This window comes from Scleropages formosus, chromosome 9 (assembly GCF_900964775.1).
Source record: "Scleropages formosus chromosome 9, fSclFor1.1, whole genome shotgun sequence".
NCBI lineage: Eukaryota > Metazoa > Chordata > Actinopteri > Osteoglossiformes > Osteoglossidae > Scleropages > Scleropages formosus.
In genome coordinates, this window is record NC_041814.1 from 28,726,452 (window position 1) to 28,742,765 (window position 16,314).

At 46.4% G+C, this 16,314-nt stretch overlaps 1 protein-coding gene across 1 annotated transcript; it reads left to right on the top strand.

Annotated features, from left to right (window-relative positions):
* Positions 1 to 1,024: 1,024 nt before the first annotated feature.
* nom1 (nucleolar protein with MIF4G domain 1) lies at positions 1,025 to 12,333 on the top strand. The gene is made up of 11 exons (XM_029255105.1): positions 1,025 to 2,080; positions 2,745 to 2,857; positions 2,958 to 3,153; positions 3,633 to 3,956; positions 4,634 to 4,744; positions 4,892 to 5,059; positions 6,076 to 6,197; positions 7,381 to 7,513; positions 9,206 to 9,337; positions 10,192 to 10,301; positions 10,742 to 12,333. The coding sequence occupies exons 1-11, from the start codon at positions 1,181 to 1,183 to the stop codon at positions 10,917 to 10,919; spliced, it is 2,487 nt and encodes an 828-aa protein (XP_029110938.1). The 5' UTR covers positions 1,025 to 1,180; the 3' UTR covers positions 10,920 to 12,333.
* Positions 12,334 to 16,314: the final 3,981 nt, after the last annotated feature.

The window sequence follows — 16,314 nt, forward strand, 5'->3', positions numbered from 1 at the left end:
CGTTGAATAAAGAGCAGTAAACCAGCAATAAACACGTTAAGTGTAGTTAATGAAATTACACAAACTAATGTGACTCGTGTAGTTATTCCGCATCTCCTTTGTGTTTCTATATGCTGTACGTCATTTTACACTCCGCGTAACACGTCCGTAAACAACTCAGATGCTATGAAATTTTTCAGTGTGTAAAACAGAAATATCTGAATTGATTCATCGAAAGGGAACTCCCGAGTGTGGTTCAGAACCTGAGCTGCTCCTGTAAGGAAATCCAGCGCTATAGACATACGTCTTAGTTGAAATTTAATAATAAATCACTAAATGTGTGTATACTTCATGAGAAAATATGGTCAAATGTCGTAACGATGCAGAAACTTTACACAGGGATTAAAGGACGCTGACTCAGTGATTGCAGGTTCAACACTCACTCTCGGGTTACATGAAAAAACACACACACATTTTCAGACAACCTCTATTAAATTATACCCCTTTCCCGGAATCCTGTTTTTAAACTCTTCTAAATTTAATCTTCTCTCCAGATTTATGTTGGAAATCTCTTATTCTCATATTACTAGTAAGACAAAAAATGCAATTTTCTAGCAACTAAGATGTCTTTATTCATCGGAATTCATATGACATGTCTATTGCTATTAATTAAACCAGAAGGTTGGTGGGTCGGATCCACACCTAAATTGATAGAGTAAAAATATCCCTGGTTTAAAAATAGATAAATCAGTATAAATTTCCTTTATCAAACACTGTGTACGTCAGACACACGTCAAATAATCAATCGCTTGGCATTTCACGACTTGTTTATTAATTGTGTGGAAATGAGACTAGTAGAGTCGAGGAAAATGGTGACATAAACAATTTTTCCGGTTAATTTCCTGCTTATTCAAGTTTTGTATTTTCTTAATTTATCGTTAAAAGAATAATTCAGGCACTCCCAATACAAGAACACGGTGACGTAACCATGTTGCGGGACTCTACCGGAAGTTTTGTTGTCGTTTGGGGCGGACTTCCGGTTCAGGTGTTCCAAGATGGCTGCGCCCAGGTTTAACACGCGTGAACTGTACTAAAGCGCAGATGATGGTTTTAATAAAGATTTGCCGGGGCTGATGTGTTTAGTTTAACGTTAACCAACTACCACCAAGAGGAAAGTGCTGCAACTCACACTTAGAACAAGATGAAGGGGAGGATGCAGGGGGGGCGAAGAAGAAAGAAAGCGCCCGGCGCTGGAACGTTGCAGAAGATGATGAACTCGGTGAACGAGTTTCTTCGGAGCAAATCGGACTCGCTGGAGAGCGACCGCGGCTACGCGGCCGTTAAGAAGAAAAGTCGGAAGGAGCTGCGGAAGGAGAAGAGGAAGCAGAAGAAGGCCAGAATGAAGCTTCACTACGAGGGGAAGAAGGAGCGTCCGCTCGCTGCTGAGACGAGCGCGTGCCCGGCCGCCGCCCCCGCCGCGCAGACGAAGCCGCCGGCGGGTGAAGACACGGTACCCAAGTCCATTTTGAAGAAGGACTCCGGGAGCGCTGAGTCGGGCCGCCTCGAGAAGAGAGTGCGCGTGCAGGCGGCGCGGGACCCCCAACAGGGCGGCGCCGGTGTGCAGCGCAGCAGGAGGAAGGCGCTGCTCGAGGCCAACGTGCAGGAGGAGCGCGAGATCCGCAAGCTGGAGCGCCTCCTGGGCCTCCGCAGGAGGAAGAACAAGACGAGTCTTCCTCAGGCCTTCGTCGCCGACGGCCTCGACTACATCCTGGGGGCGCTGGGGTCCGGGGAGGGCGGCAGCGACGAGGAGGTGGAGCTCAAGGACAAATTGGACCAGCTGGCAGAGCAGGAAGAGGAGGAGAAGGAGGATGATGATGATGATGCGGAGGATGATGCCGAAGAGGAGGCGACGATGTCTGAGGGGTCTCGGGCTGAGGAGGAGGAGGGCAGCGATGAAGACGCTCAGAGCGGCACAAGAGATGTGGACGTGATGGATGTTGTTGAGGAGGAGGATGATGATGAAGAGGAGGAAGATGATCATGACTGCGAGGAGGAGGAGGAAGATGATCATGATGAAGAAGAAGAAGCGGGGGGCCCACAGGTGTGGAGGAGACTCGAGCACCACTTTCACATCAACATCTATTCATTGATCTGTTGGGCTCTTTACACTGATTTACTCTTTACACAGCAGGGTCATTTTTACTTTCTCCAGTGAGATCAAGTACCTTGATTTAGGGTACCGCACCTGGAGGCGACACTCGAACTTGGGTCCTGTGAGTGGAAGTCTTCAGCTTTAACCACGACAACACCGGAAGGTTGTTGGTTTGAATTCCATCTCCTGCTATAGTGCCCTTACTTTAAATTGCTGCAGTAAAATTTACCCTGCTGTATAAATTGGTAAATCTCTAAGTAGCTTACTGCACAAACTCTGAGTCACCTGAGAGAGAATTGTCAGATATGCCGGGACAGCTGGTAGTGTAGTGGTGAGAGCCTCTAGACCCAAAGGTCACAGGTTCGAATCCCACTACCAGCTATAGTATCCTTGAGCAAGATACCTACCTTAAAGTTGCTCCAGTAAAATTACCCAGCTGTATGAAAGGGTAAATAAGTAACTTAACAGTAAGTCGCTTTGAGGAAGGCATCAGCTAAATGAGTAAATGTGGGTAAATGATGGTAATCGTAGTAAAGATAAGTGTATAATGTGTATAAGAACCGCGAGAGAAAATTCTGTTTAATTCAGTGCAAACGCTTCCCCCCCTGTCCAGAGCGCTGACTCATCTACCAAATACGTACCCCCGCACCTGCGAGAGGTTGAGGGTTCGAAGCGCAAGGCAGAGCTGGAACGACTCACGAGGACTGTGAAGGGGCTGGTGAACAGGTGCGGTTTTGGTGACCACCAAGTGTGTGTCTGAGTGAGAACAGCCAGGTCGAGTCTGTCGCTCTTCACCCTTCCCGGTCCTGGTCTCGTCCACCTGCAGGCTGAGCGAGTCCAACGTGGCGTCCATCAGCGGGCAGCTGGAGGAGCTCTACATGAGCCACAGCCGCAAGGACATGAACGAGACGCTGACCGCCATCCTGCTGGCCGCCTGCGCGGGCCCCGCCCTCACCCCCGACCGCCTGCTCATGGAGCACGTGCTCCTGGTCAGCGTGCTGCACCACACTGTGGGTTTGGAGGTGAGTGAGCCAATCAGCTCCCTGGATTTGTGTTGGGGGCGGGGCTTGGGCCTTGATTGATAGGTGTTCGTTTCTGACGTCTCAAATAGCTTTCTGTGGGATTTCGAAGTGTAGTTTCCTCAATACACAGGTATGATTATTTGTTCATACATCTGAAAATTTTTCCCTAAAGCACTTCACAATGTTTGCTTGGTACACTGAGCCACTTACCGTGATTTACCTATGTATACAGCAGAGTAATTGTCATTATATTAGCTCAGAATGAGCGGTGCGCTCCGTTCGGGGTAATGAACTGTTACTAAGCGACTGATTTTTATTGTGTGTGTTTTTTTAATTTCTGTAAAATTTGCATTGTATGGTCACACTTATTATTTAGTGTTTAATTTAAATTTTTAAAAGTTTACCTGGCTGATGCCTGTTCGGCGATGATGATGAGGAGGATGACGATGACGGTAACCTGACTGCGTGTCCCTCTCCAGGTGGGGGCCCACTTTCTGGAGACGGTGGTGCGGCGCTTCGACGAGGCGTACCGCGGCCCTGCCGCCGGGAAGGAGTGCGACAACCTGCTGTCCCTGGTGGCGCACCTCTACAACTTCCAGGTGGTTCACGCGCTGCTCGTGTTCGACATCCTTCGCCGTCTGGCGGCCGCCTTCACCGAGAAGGACATAGAGCTCATCCTGCTGCTGCTCAGGAACGTGGGTTTCTCCCTGCGCAAGGATGACGCCGCATCTCTCCGCGAGCTCATCGCCGATGCTCAGCGCCAGGCTGCCGCTCTGGGGCCCAAGTTCCGGGATCAGACCCGGGTACGACACCTTGTCCCTGGGCTTCGAATTCGCTGCTCAGGCGTAAACGGCGATAAATAATACTCTGTTCTACCCTGTTGGTGAGACCCGGAAACCATCCATAATGCAGCCAGTGAGGTCGGTTTTAACCTCTTACTGTTATTATTATAACTACTTTTATTAAAGCAACTTGGAGTGTGAGGTTTGTATACGCAGCTTCTTGCACTAATTTACTCATTTATACAGCTGGGGAAATTTTACTGTGTTTATGGTAAGTACCTTGATCCAGGGTACTGGAGCAGGAGTGTGGATTCGAACCAAGAACCATTAGTGTCAGCTCTAAAGTGGGACAGAAACAGCTGGTAGTGTAGTGGTTAGAGCTGCTGCTTTTGGACCGAAAGGTTGCAGGTTCGACTCCCACCTCTGGCTGCAGTACCCTTGAACAAGGTACTTACCCTGAATTGCTCCGGTGAAAATTAGGTAGCTGTACAAATGGGTAAATAATTGTAGGTAGATTAACATCGTAAGTCACTTTGGGGAAAAGTGTCAGATAAATGAATAAATTTTAGATGCACTTTATGCTTCCTGTAGCTTTTCAGTCGCATTTTTTCAGCCACAGGGTGTAGTACTGTAGCTCACAGCAGTTTTCTTTAATTAGTAATATAATAATTAATAAAAGTAACACCTGTGCTTGCCAGGTGCGCTTCATGCTGGAGACCATGCTGGCTCTGAAGAACAACGACATGAGGAAGATTCCGGGCTACGACCCCGAACCTGTGGAGAAGCTGCGCAAACTGCAGAGGAGCCTGGTGAGAACCGCGAGTGTGCGCCACTAGGGGGCGCCACTAGGCCACTCACAAGGGCCTTCGTCTGTTTCACTAGACATGAAGTGAGAACCTGCCCTTGGTTGTGCCTGGCCGCTTCCCCGCTCCCCCCCTTCCAACCCCTTCCCACAGGTGCAGCAGAGCTCCCGGGGGGGCGATGTGAAGCTGCGCGTGTCACTAGAGAACCTGCTGGCGGCCGAGCAGGTGGGCCGCTGGTGGATCGTGGGCTCTTCCTGGAGCGGAGCCCCCATGATCGAGGAGACCGGCGGCAGGCGGGAGCCCAGCACTTCCGGGGGACAGGTGTGTAGCCTCCCCCCCCCACCAGAAAACACCATGAGGAGATGGATGAACTTTGGGTTTGGTTGGTTCTGGAATTGTGGCAGAGCCCTGTATGCAACCCCTGTTTGTCGGAGCTCATTTCCTAATAGTCACTGGTGGAGCTGTTTGTTAAACACGTGTATAATTTATTAAAGCAGAAACATTAGTCAGAAATCTATTAATAAATAATAATAATAATAAGAGTAATAATTTGGTCTGAATTTCAGAAATTCCGTTAAAAACAGCAACACTTACAATTTTATTTCTTAATTTTATTTTATATAAAAAAATTAAATTGATAGAAATAAAATAATGATTCCTTGTCTTAAAGTAAAATTCTAATGAATAAAATTAGTGTTACTTAGGCAGCTTTGCCGGTCACGTCTCAGCAGTTTAATAAAGAAGCGAGCGATACGGTCGACTTCCCGAGTTTGAGTCCCGCTTGGGGTGCTTTGCGATGGACTGGCGTCCCGTCCTGGGTGCGTCCCCTCCCTCTCCAGCCTCACGCCCTGCGTTGCCGGGTTAGGATCCGGTTCGCCGCCACCCCGTATGAGACTAGCAGTTTCAGACAGCGTGTGTGCGCGATGCAGTCCTATTAATTTACTCTCTGATATGAGCTCGTTGGGTGAGTGAGCCTTATTTTGGGGGTGAAAGTACTATTAAGAGCCTCAGCCTTTCTTGTCGAAGTCACAAAAACACTAGAATATAGAGAGCGCGATCAATAAGAGTGATCAGAGCAGTGTTTTGTCATATTCGTGGTGTTTGAGTGTGGAGGGTTGAAAACGCCAACAAACGGGGTCACAATGTATCAAATGTGTTAAAGGGAACTTAAACGCTTTTTAATTAAGGCAAATAAGGGAGTTGTTGATTAATATTCCATTATTAATAACGTTTCCATTAAATAAGCAATGTGGCGACTCCCCAATTCTGTGTGGGGTTTTTTTTTTTTTTCTTCTTTTTTGTTTATCATCTCCACTATACCCCCCAACCCCCCCCAGTTCAGTGCCAAGGTGCTGGAACTCGCCCGCAAACAGCGCATGAACACGGACATCAGGAGGAACATCTTCTGCGTGATCATGACCAGCGAGGACTACCTGGACGCCTTCGAGAAGCTCCTCAGGTAGGAGAAATCGCTCCCCTCGCTGGGGGGGGGGGTCCGGTGGGCCCGTGCGTACCGCGGTCACCGGCACTCATCCGGTGAAAAAGAACTGTGCCGAGCTGCTCTCTTGCACTGCAGGCGCTTTGGGTCTCGCAGCGTTTACTTGTGAGCGAAACTGAACGCTCAGGTGATTCCTGCCAGACGTGTGCGGCACAGCACAAACTTGCGAAGCCCTCAGTCTCCCAGAGCACCCCCTCCCCCCACCACCTCCCTAGGGGGCGCCGTTCGCTCCCGTGGCACCTGCGCTGCGCTGTCGGCCCGGGTACTCAGAGCTGCTGTCGTCTGTTACAAACCACTTGGGCGGCAGGTGCCACGGTAGTTGGGGCCGTGACCCTGCGGGTGCAACCGTTTTGGGTTCGCATCCCGCCTCCTGCTGTCTTGCCCTTGATGACACTAGTTACCCTGAATCGATACAGTAAAAACGATGCTGCTGTATCAATGGGTGAATCACTGTATAGCTGATTATGTAGCTGTGTAATAATGTGAACAGAGGAGTTGGTAGTAATAGCAATAATTATTATTATTATTTTTGTTGTTGTTATAATACAGGTTGTTGTTGTTGTTGTTGTTGTGGACCCGGATCCGAGCCCCTACCGCCGTACCCCGAGTTTATGCAGTAAACAAAAATGACCCAGCTGTGTATACCTGGGTAAATTGCTGTAAGTTGCAGAACAGTGCGAGTGCTTCAGGAGGAAAGTGTGCGGTAAAGCCCGAGGGCTCGGGAGCACAACATAATCGGGGTGCGATGCGAGTGCAGTGAGTGAAGGAAAGGAAGGAAGAGATAGAGAGTGAAGCGCTGACGCCGCTTCCTTAAGCAGTCGATGGGGGGGCGACGTGGATTCGTTACCCGTCGCTCGTACCGAGGGCAACAACAAAGCAGCCGGTGCCCCGTGATAAAGAGCACTTAGCGTGTGACAGAGACAAACACGCCTTTGCTGAACCGTGGGGGGGGGGGGGCAAAACAAAAAAGACAACAAAGGAAGACGCCCCGCCCATGTCGTTTAAATCCTTTTGTGTGTCTGTCTGTTTGCTCTCCTCACTGCTGATTTATTTTACTGTCTCCATGACTGTGATTCATGACGATTGCTCCTCTCGGCACCTCCCGTTTCTCTGCCCCCCCCCACACACGCGCACGCGGCTGCAGGCTGGGCCTCAAGGACCAGCAGGAGCGGGAGATCATCCGCGTGCTCCTGGACTGCTGCCTGCAGGAGAAGGTCTTCAACGCCTTCTACAGCGTGCTGACGGAGAAGTTCTGCGCTCACGACCGCCGCTTCCAGGTACGGCCCGGTCCGCCCAGGATCGCTCGCGTCGCCACCGCGTCGCATCGTCGGCCTCGTAACGACTAACCTCGGGGTCCTTTACTCGTGAATGAATGAGTCGCCGAATTGAGTCCGTCCCGTAATGGGGAAAAATGTTTTTCTTTCATTCATTCGTTCATTAATCAGGGATCCTTAGAACTTGATGTCAGTGGTGGGTTAATGAAAATTAAAATTCATTAAGAATTAAATAGAAAAATGCCACTTAATAAAATTAACTACAATTCATACAATTGAGTTCATTAAGCTTCTCCGGTTAGGCGCCTCACTAAAAATGTATTTTATATGCTGGCTGCCGCAAATGAGTGAAAATTTAATTAAAAACTTAAGTTTAATATGTATAATATATTATCGGTCACTGTGAAAAATGGATGTACTGTGGTGTGATTTTCCGTGAAAAGGTAATGTGTGGTTTTGCTTTGATTTCATTCAATGGACACTTAAATCACTTAATTTTCGGTAAAATTAAAAAAAAATAAATAAAATAGCTATGTATTGCAATCCAAGTGACGTTCCGGTGCATCGTCTTTATGAGCAGGATGTCGGATGTGTTCGTACAGTCATTGCGCAGCGGTTGAGGTCATGACCTCCTAATGCCGTGATTGCTGGTTCAAGCCAAGCTGTATTGTTTAAGAAAACGTTTAAAAAAAAATAATAATATTTAAAAATGAATGTAAATGAATCAAATTTATTTGGGTAGCGGGTCAGTATAGTGGTTAGAGCTGTTGTATTAATATCTGAAGGTCCCACGTTCAGTTGTCACCTCCTGCTGTAGTACCCTTGAGCAAAGTCCTTACCCTGAAATTACTCTGGTAGAAATTATTCAGTTCTGTAAATGGGTAAATAATTACTGGTACCTTAACTTTGCGCTCCCAGTCACAGCAGGACTACAGAACCACATTAATTCAAATCTATTCCGTTGTGATTACAACTTATTTTATTTTCAACACGGCTTGAACCGAACAATACTCTGACACTTTTTCTGTAGCTACTAATTATAGAGCTATCTCTAATTTTTTTTTTTTTTTTTTTTGCAGAGCCTAGCCCTAGTAAATCAAAGGACATCTGTATTAGTAATAATTTTTCTGTGTCTTAGTGTTAAAAGTGACTCTGGAATTGTAAACAAAGTGATTTATGATGAGACTCCTAGTTAATAAATGTTCATAAATTTAGGAGCCAACAAAAATAGCGCCGTAAAACAGGACACACATTCCATTATGTGGTCATGATATTTACATTTATTTTATTATTTTGATTTTTTTTTTTTTTTGGAAGCATTCCACATGCACTAGCGTGAACAAGTCTTCATCCTGGTCACCATGTTCCGCACAAAATAAACCAAGATTTAGAACATATGACTAATATAATTCGCTTTCCGTAGAATTATGCATCACTTTGTCCAGATGAAATGTAATAAAATAATTAAATGACAGGACTCGACTTTTCGAAGCTGAGTAGGGGATAAATTGAAAAAAAAATGTCAGGGGTTGACCATCGTGCCCCAACTCTTGGGAAGCGCGGGAGGGAGTTGGGGCAGCGGTTGGCAGCTTAGCGTTCGACACAAAACCCACCGGGACCGTCGAGACACAGCAGGCGGCAGTAGCGGTCATGAGGAACGGCGAGTGACCTCTAACCCCTGACCTCTCCCTCCAGATGACCCTTCAGTTCAGCCTGTGGGATAAGCTGAAGGAGCTGCAGAGCCTCTCGAGCGGCTCGTTCGGGAACCTCGTCCAGCTACTCGTGCGCCTGCTCCAGAAGAAGACGCTCTCGCCGTCCATCCTCAAGGTCATTCGTACCGCTTCTCACGCTTCATTAGAGTCACTTTGACTTTTCAGAATCATAAATGGGAAAATGATGGTTGGAGCTCTTTGTGTTCCACACCTATGTAATGCCGTTCTCCACTGGTGACACCGGAGAGGGTGCGAGGGTGACACGGATGCTGGCATTTACACACGCAACTGGCAGCAGAAGTCTGTTCGTACCTCACTTTGTGTGTAAATACAAAATCGCTTTTACTCCATAAGTTATAATCGGGACAGATATTCTTCATGTATTTGCAGGTTATGGTCTGTGAAAGTCTTGGATGTAGCTACAGTAAATTACATGGTTCGAACAAATTTTAAAAATGCTGCTGTTACGAAATCTTTCTGCTTATATGTCTTTGAAAATGAATGACTCTGAAGTTATTCATAACAAGGTATGAATACAGGATGTCCCAGAATAACAGGACTATCAGCCTAATAAAAAGTACAAATACAATAATGCACAACAAATGCTTTTGTTCCGCGGCAACCAGTTTCTGACTCCTGACTCCCCCCGAGCAGAATTATCTAGACATCATAGGCTTAGAAAAATTTTTAAAAAAGAGAGCATTATGGTTCGAGACATTTGGGACACCCTGTCTATGATTAACTGCTTACTGGGCATATTGGGCCACAGGTTGGGATGCATCATGTTGCTGTTCTTCTAGCTCTTGGATTGTGGTGTGTGTGTGTGTGTGTGTGTGTGTGTGTGTGTGTGTGTGTGTGTGTGTGTGTGTTTGCTCGCTCACCCACCACTGGCTTCATGGCACATTGGAGGACAGCGACACGTCCACCCACATCCATACGACGGCTCATTTCGGTGGTCCTGCAATACAGGTGATAGAGTTTGGAGAGCTGGACAAGGTGAAGGTGCGGTTCCTGCGCCAGGTTCTCAGCAAACTGCTGACGGAAACGGAGCACGAAGAGCTCGCCGATATATTTGGGAGGTAATCGGCGCTAAAAAAATCTCCACGTTAACCGGGGAAACTGCTTTTGATAAACGCATTGTTTCCCTCCAAAATTTAATTTTAATATAATTATGAAACCAAATACACTTAAAATCATCTTCACAAAAAAAATCCAAATACCAACAAGAAGCATCCCGACCCTTTGAGCGACTCATAAAATTTGTACGCAAGGAGTTAAAAACGCATTGGATCACATTTAATGTTAATTAATGTTAAGAACTACAACACAGTTCTAAGAATGAATCAGAAAACTAAAATTTGCTGACAATATTCGTGTGGTGTAGGGTGTTTATTTGTGTGCTCATGTTCTCTACTGTTTGGCTTGAACCAACAGCCGTCATGTTACAAGTTCATGACCCTATTTTGAATATGAATACCTGTGGGGTTTTTTTTTTCTTTTTTTTGTGTGTGTGTGTCAGGATTTCGGGCATCCCCAAGCTCGCAATGCTCCGCGAGGCCCTGAAGCTCTTCATCGGCCACTTCCTGTTGAGAAGCGCGCCGCCCGAAGATAACGCCGAGTTGGCACAGCGGCTCGCGAAGGCAGCGGACGTCGCCATCAAGGCCTTGGTTGCCAAGGACTCGAAGCTCAAGCTGTGATCCGCCTCGGTCGGGGGCGGAGCCGAAAACATGGGGTTCAAATTATGCAAAGCACCATGATTGGTGGGTGGACCCAAACGCTCCAGGATCAAATTATAAGCTGTATCAGGGATGGGGGTGGAGCCAAAGATGCCAAATTCGATATATCCAACACACCACAAGGGTAGGGGTGCGAACTCAGAGATGAAATTACGAGCTGCACCATGGACTAGGAGGTGGGGCCAAAGACACCAAATTCAATTTCTGCAAAGTACTATGAATTGAGGGCGGGGCCAAGGACTGAAATGAAATGATAAACTGTATTATGGTCAAGGGGAGGGGCTAAGGACACAATTGCGATGACCGGGTTGTTCTGCACACTCTGGCAGCTGAAAGTGTAAGGTGCTCCGCAGATGGTGTGAAAGGGTTCGAGGAGCAGAAAGCACTCCTAGGACTTTGTTCCATGAAGGGAAGCGGCCCGACTTGGAGGGCGAAGTGTTTCGGTGACCCGTCGGCTTTCGGGATCCATCGCCGAGCCACAGTGGGAACGTATCATCTACGGACTCCTGCCTGTACCTCTTAAGACACTAAACAGACAGGTTACAGTTACCGTGGTAAACTGAAGTTGCTGCGCTTCTTTGTTTGATCAGCAGTAATTAATACAATTAATTTCATTTAGCCGACAGATGTTTTTTTTTTTAAATGTGCTGTATACGTAGCAGTCCACAGACAGCGGATATAGTTAAAGTAACTGGTCGTTCATAGAGGTAAATTACTGTAAAAATTAAAACACCCATATTTTCATGGGTCTCAGGTACAGAAAACTTCACCTGTTGGATTAATTCTTATTCATTAATTACTACAGAAATGTGATGCATAATAATATTAGCTCATGTTTTCAGATATCAGCAGAAGTGTTGTGTTTTATGTGTGTTCTGTGTTACAGGGTTGTACTTTTGTTTTGAAGTGAACACTGTACACCAGGCGAAATTGTGGTATTCCGTCCCAGAACGGACGAGGCCCGGTGTCATCGAGCAGTGGGTAAAAAGAAAGTCGACCTTTTCCTCACCGTGCTTTTACACTGAGAGTGTTAGTATTTTACACCCGTCCCAAGGAACTGGGCCCCTTCCGCCACACGGAACGAAATTCGTTTACTCACAGCTTTCCAAGGGTCACGCAGGTACAGACCTGTGGGGTCACGTGAGGTCAACGGACTTTTGCGTGGTGCCCACCAGATGAGGGTCAGTTGTGTCCTCATACGTAAAACTTTCAACTCGCGTCAAACATGTGAACCGAAGCTCTGTTTCAGTGGCTGTTCCACCTTTATAGACACCCTTCACCCTCCAGGGCCGTGTTCCTCAGTGGGGGGCACCATCCCTCCCTCTGCAAACACCACTGCCCATCTCTTTAGTGATCAATCTTTTTTTTTTTTTTTTTTTTTTTTTTAAAACCGTGTTTACCAGGGTGGGCTTGGAGTAAATCAAAGCAGGTCCTGTCACGCTCCCCCCTGCAGCATTCGAGGCTGGAAGTCGCACTCCAGAGCAAACATCCTCTCCTCACACGCAGCCCCCATTGTGCACAGTGCTCCGCTGCTTCCTGTTTGCTTTCCCTCCTGCTGCCCCGCCGTTTACAGAGAGAGTGTGTGTGTGTGTGTGTGTGTGTGTGTGTGTGTGTGGGAGACAGACTCTGGTCCTGTCTCTCTGTGAGTCAGAGAGACCTCCATCCCTTTTAAAAACTGCTGGGTGACATGTGCATCTGGCCTGTAGGGGGCAGAGTGCCATAGAGCCACCGGTTTTCCATTAGCACATGTACAGTCTGTGTCCCTGTGGCCCAGAGTCTGTCCCAGAGGCAGGATTCATTGCATCGTTGGCTAAAAATAAAGTCCTGTAAATGGATGTCGATGCGTAAAAATGCGTTGACCTGTAAATAGTTTTTTTTCTTTTAAATTTTCTATGAACCCCAAATGTTTTTATTTTCTCCCATTCTGCAGTTTTTCTTCTTTTGTTTTCCTCTCCTCGACTGTCAGCTGCCTTATCCGAAGAGTGAACTAGAACTGCAACTCTGTACTGTATCTCTGGAACTTTGATGAGCGCTCTATAAAAATAAAATAAATTGGGTTGAATATGTAAAAATAGTGCATTTATATAACACAAAGTACTTGTACATATTTGCATACAGAAATAATATTTTGGAGTGAATATAGTATTGGAATAATGTCAGATATTGTAGTTCTAGAGCTGTCCCTGCACTGAAAGGATCGTGGTTCGAATCCCTACTCTAGTTGTAGTGCCCCTGGTCACAGTACTCATCCTCGGGGGGGGGACAGTAAAAATGACTCAGCTGTATAGTTGAGTAAATCGATGTAAATGGCTTCAGAGGTGTAGCCAAGAGTCCCCCCCAATTGACTTTGTGTGAAACCCTTGCGCTAAGTCGTATTGGAGAAAAGTTTCAGGCAAACGGTAGTTAAGGTTCACTAGACAGGTTTGAAAGAGAATTAAATGTGTTTGCGGAGCTACTTTTACCGTATTGAAAAATTATAGTGGGTTTTAGAAAGAAAGCACGAGATATTTCATAGGATGTTTCCGGTATTTTGTAGAGCATTTATGACTTTTATATATATAGACTGACAATTAATGTTCTGCATGTGAATGTTTACAGCTCTTTTGCATCTTTAAAAGGTGAAAGTGGTTTTGGGAGCTGCAGATGGCTGCTGGTTCCGCTGATGCCACCTCCTTGCACGCCCACCCCGGGTCTTCATATATAGTGTTTTCTCACACAAGCACAAAACCATGTGAAGACTTTGACCTTTTTCAGTACATTGTAATATATATATATATATATATATATATATATATATATATGTGTGTGTGTGTGTGTGTGTGTGTGTGTGTGTGTGTGTGTGTATATATATATTTTTTTTACTTATGTCCATGTATTTCTGCAGGGTAAATACAGCCAAGGGGTGGGTACCAGGCACTGGTCCTCTTTCACTGTCATTAATTCAGTGACTGTAGAGTCAAAGTTGTTGGGTGGAATGTTTCGATATTTGAATCATTTTTCATTTCGATTCTAGAAGAGTAAATGGACACACACTTCCTGACCAACCATAAAATATTGGAATACTTTACACTGGTTTCTTTGTTACTTTTTTTTTTTTTAAAACCCCTCCCAGCACTCTTCTGAAGCCTGAAATGTATTTGTAATTGGACAATAGAAACGTCAATATCATCGTAGAAGATTGTATCGAAACCCACGTACTGCATCTTCACTCAGTTTACTAGTTGCACCTCGACTGGGGATGTTTTTCTTTGCGCGACTTTATTAAATGTTTAAATAGTTTTAAAAAATAAGGTCAGGGAAGGTCTTTCATGGGCTGTGATTCATCTGCGGATCCCCCACGTATTTTGTAATGGCAAGGGGTGCGAAAGTGAGACAAGGTAAAGACGACGGGCGCTCTGCTCCATAGCTGTTGCTTACAAGCCGCAGTTGGGTTTGAGGATTTAACTTTTTTATTAATTTAATCGCTGTATGGAGCTGCATAATTTGCATTGCGTGCGTCTGCTTTGGAGCTCTCGCTTACCCTGTATTGCTCAACTGGGTTTGGACCCAAAGGTCACAGGTTCGAATCCCACCACCAGCCGTAGTACCCTTGACCAAGGTACTTTCCCTAAATTGCTGCAGTAAAATTTGCCCAGATGTATAAACTGACAAATAATTGTAAGTATCTTAACTTTGCAAGTCGCTGTAGAGAAAAGTGTTCGCTGAATGCGTGTGTTTGTAAGAACAATCCGGCTCAGCGTTGGTTCTCGGACGAATGTACCTGTTGAAGTTTGTTCCTTTGTAAAGTAAAATGCTTTGAGCCTTTGCTTACTGCGCATTTTTTTTTTGCAAAAGACCTTGTGATGTGGGCCATGCAATCGATTGACGTGATGCTCTTTAAACTTCCGATGCTTAAACCGCTCGATCGATGGAGAAGCTGAAGAGCAAAACTCTCTTGGGATATCCCTTGAAATTCTGGAATTATGGTTTTAAAACAGTTTTAAAATTTTCACCTCCTTGAATTTCTATCCCGCAATATTTTTTCCCTCATTTTTAAATATTGTTCTTAAAGATTTTTTGCTTTGAAATGTTTCCCCTCTATGGTAGGCTCTAGAAACCGCGTATCCCCCAGGCGCTACGGGGGAGATCCGGCACTGGTCGCGGAGGGCACGGGCTCGGCGGGCGCTAATGTGCTCCGTGGACCTTGGGCAAATTACCCAATGGGTGGGCGGGGCCTTGTAATTTATGCCCCCTCAGCCTTAACAAAGAGGACATTGTCAGGTGGCAAGAGGACAGTGGCCTGTGAAGATAAATCAGCAGAATAAACAAGTATCCAAATGAAGAGGGCGCTGCGACTATTGTTTGCCGGCCTCCCTCCTTCTCCCCCCCTTGCTGTGTAATTACTTAAAGGACTGACGCCGCCCCCACCGTGACCTCCTCACGTGTTACGGCAGCGAGCCGTAAGGGACGTGCGCGTCCGGTTGGGTCCCGAGGGAGGCGCTCGGGCCTTGTTGACTCTGCGCGGCCCTCCGAAGGCCGAGCTTTCCGTCGACGGAGCGCGGCGCCTCGCCCTCTTTGTGTTCCCCCAGCTGGGCAAACCAAGGCCCTGTTTGGCAACTCGCACCTCCATCAATACCTGATGCTCCTCAAACCAGCTGTGGTGACGCCCCTGCTGGCTCCAGCCACGTCCGGCGTGGCGGGAACCTCAGCTCCGGTAGCCGGCCCGAGGACTCGTCCGGTTCCAGCCGGAGCGGGTCCGGACCGGGAGCAGGAGGGGGATCAGGTCTCGAACCCCACGGATGTTACACCCCCCCCCCCCAGGCACACTGATGAGGAACACAGTGCGGCGAGTCCCTTTCCCTCTTTTTAGGTCCACGAGGTGACCTCAGTGAAATCACAGCTCCCCTTTGGTCACAGTTGGGTCACGTGTGACTCTCCTTCAATGAACTTACTGTATATTGTCAAATTTATTATGAAATATGTAACATATATCATTAAGTTCCCTCTGGGCAGCACAAGATGAACTCTAATGCTAAATTAAATTACATTACACACGTATCGTTTATATTTATAAACATGCATGTATATATACTCTTTATGTGGCAATAACCGTTTACTGCTTTATCAATATTATCAATATTTCAACTGACTTATTGAATTTTGTGTACCTTCATCTGCGCCGTATTTCTCAACTCTTCACTGCAGTGTTTCAGTCTTTCAGGGAACATCCTGCCACTGCTGTGTGTGCTGACATTTCACAGGTTAATATTTTTATATTTGTTTTATATTTTCTCCACTTAAGGGAAATCTGACATCTGCACCCAGGAAGTTCCTTTCACTTTAATATATTGGAGTGCGTATGTATTTTAATATATTA

Excerpts from the sequence above, each read along its gene's own strand:
- nom1 (XM_029255105.1), top strand. The coding sequence starts at position 1,181 with ATGAAGGGGAGGATGCAGGGGGGGCGAAGAAGAAAGAAAGCGCCCGGC. Across the intron at positions 2,858-2,957 it reads GTGAAGGGGCTGGTGAACAG|GCTGAGCGAGTCCAACGTGG; the intron begins GTGCGGTTTTGG and ends GTCCACCTGCAG. Across the intron at positions 3,154-3,632 it reads ACCACACTGTGGGTTTGGAG|GTGGGGGCCCACTTTCTGGA; the intron begins GTGAGTGAGCCA and ends GTCCCTCTCCAG.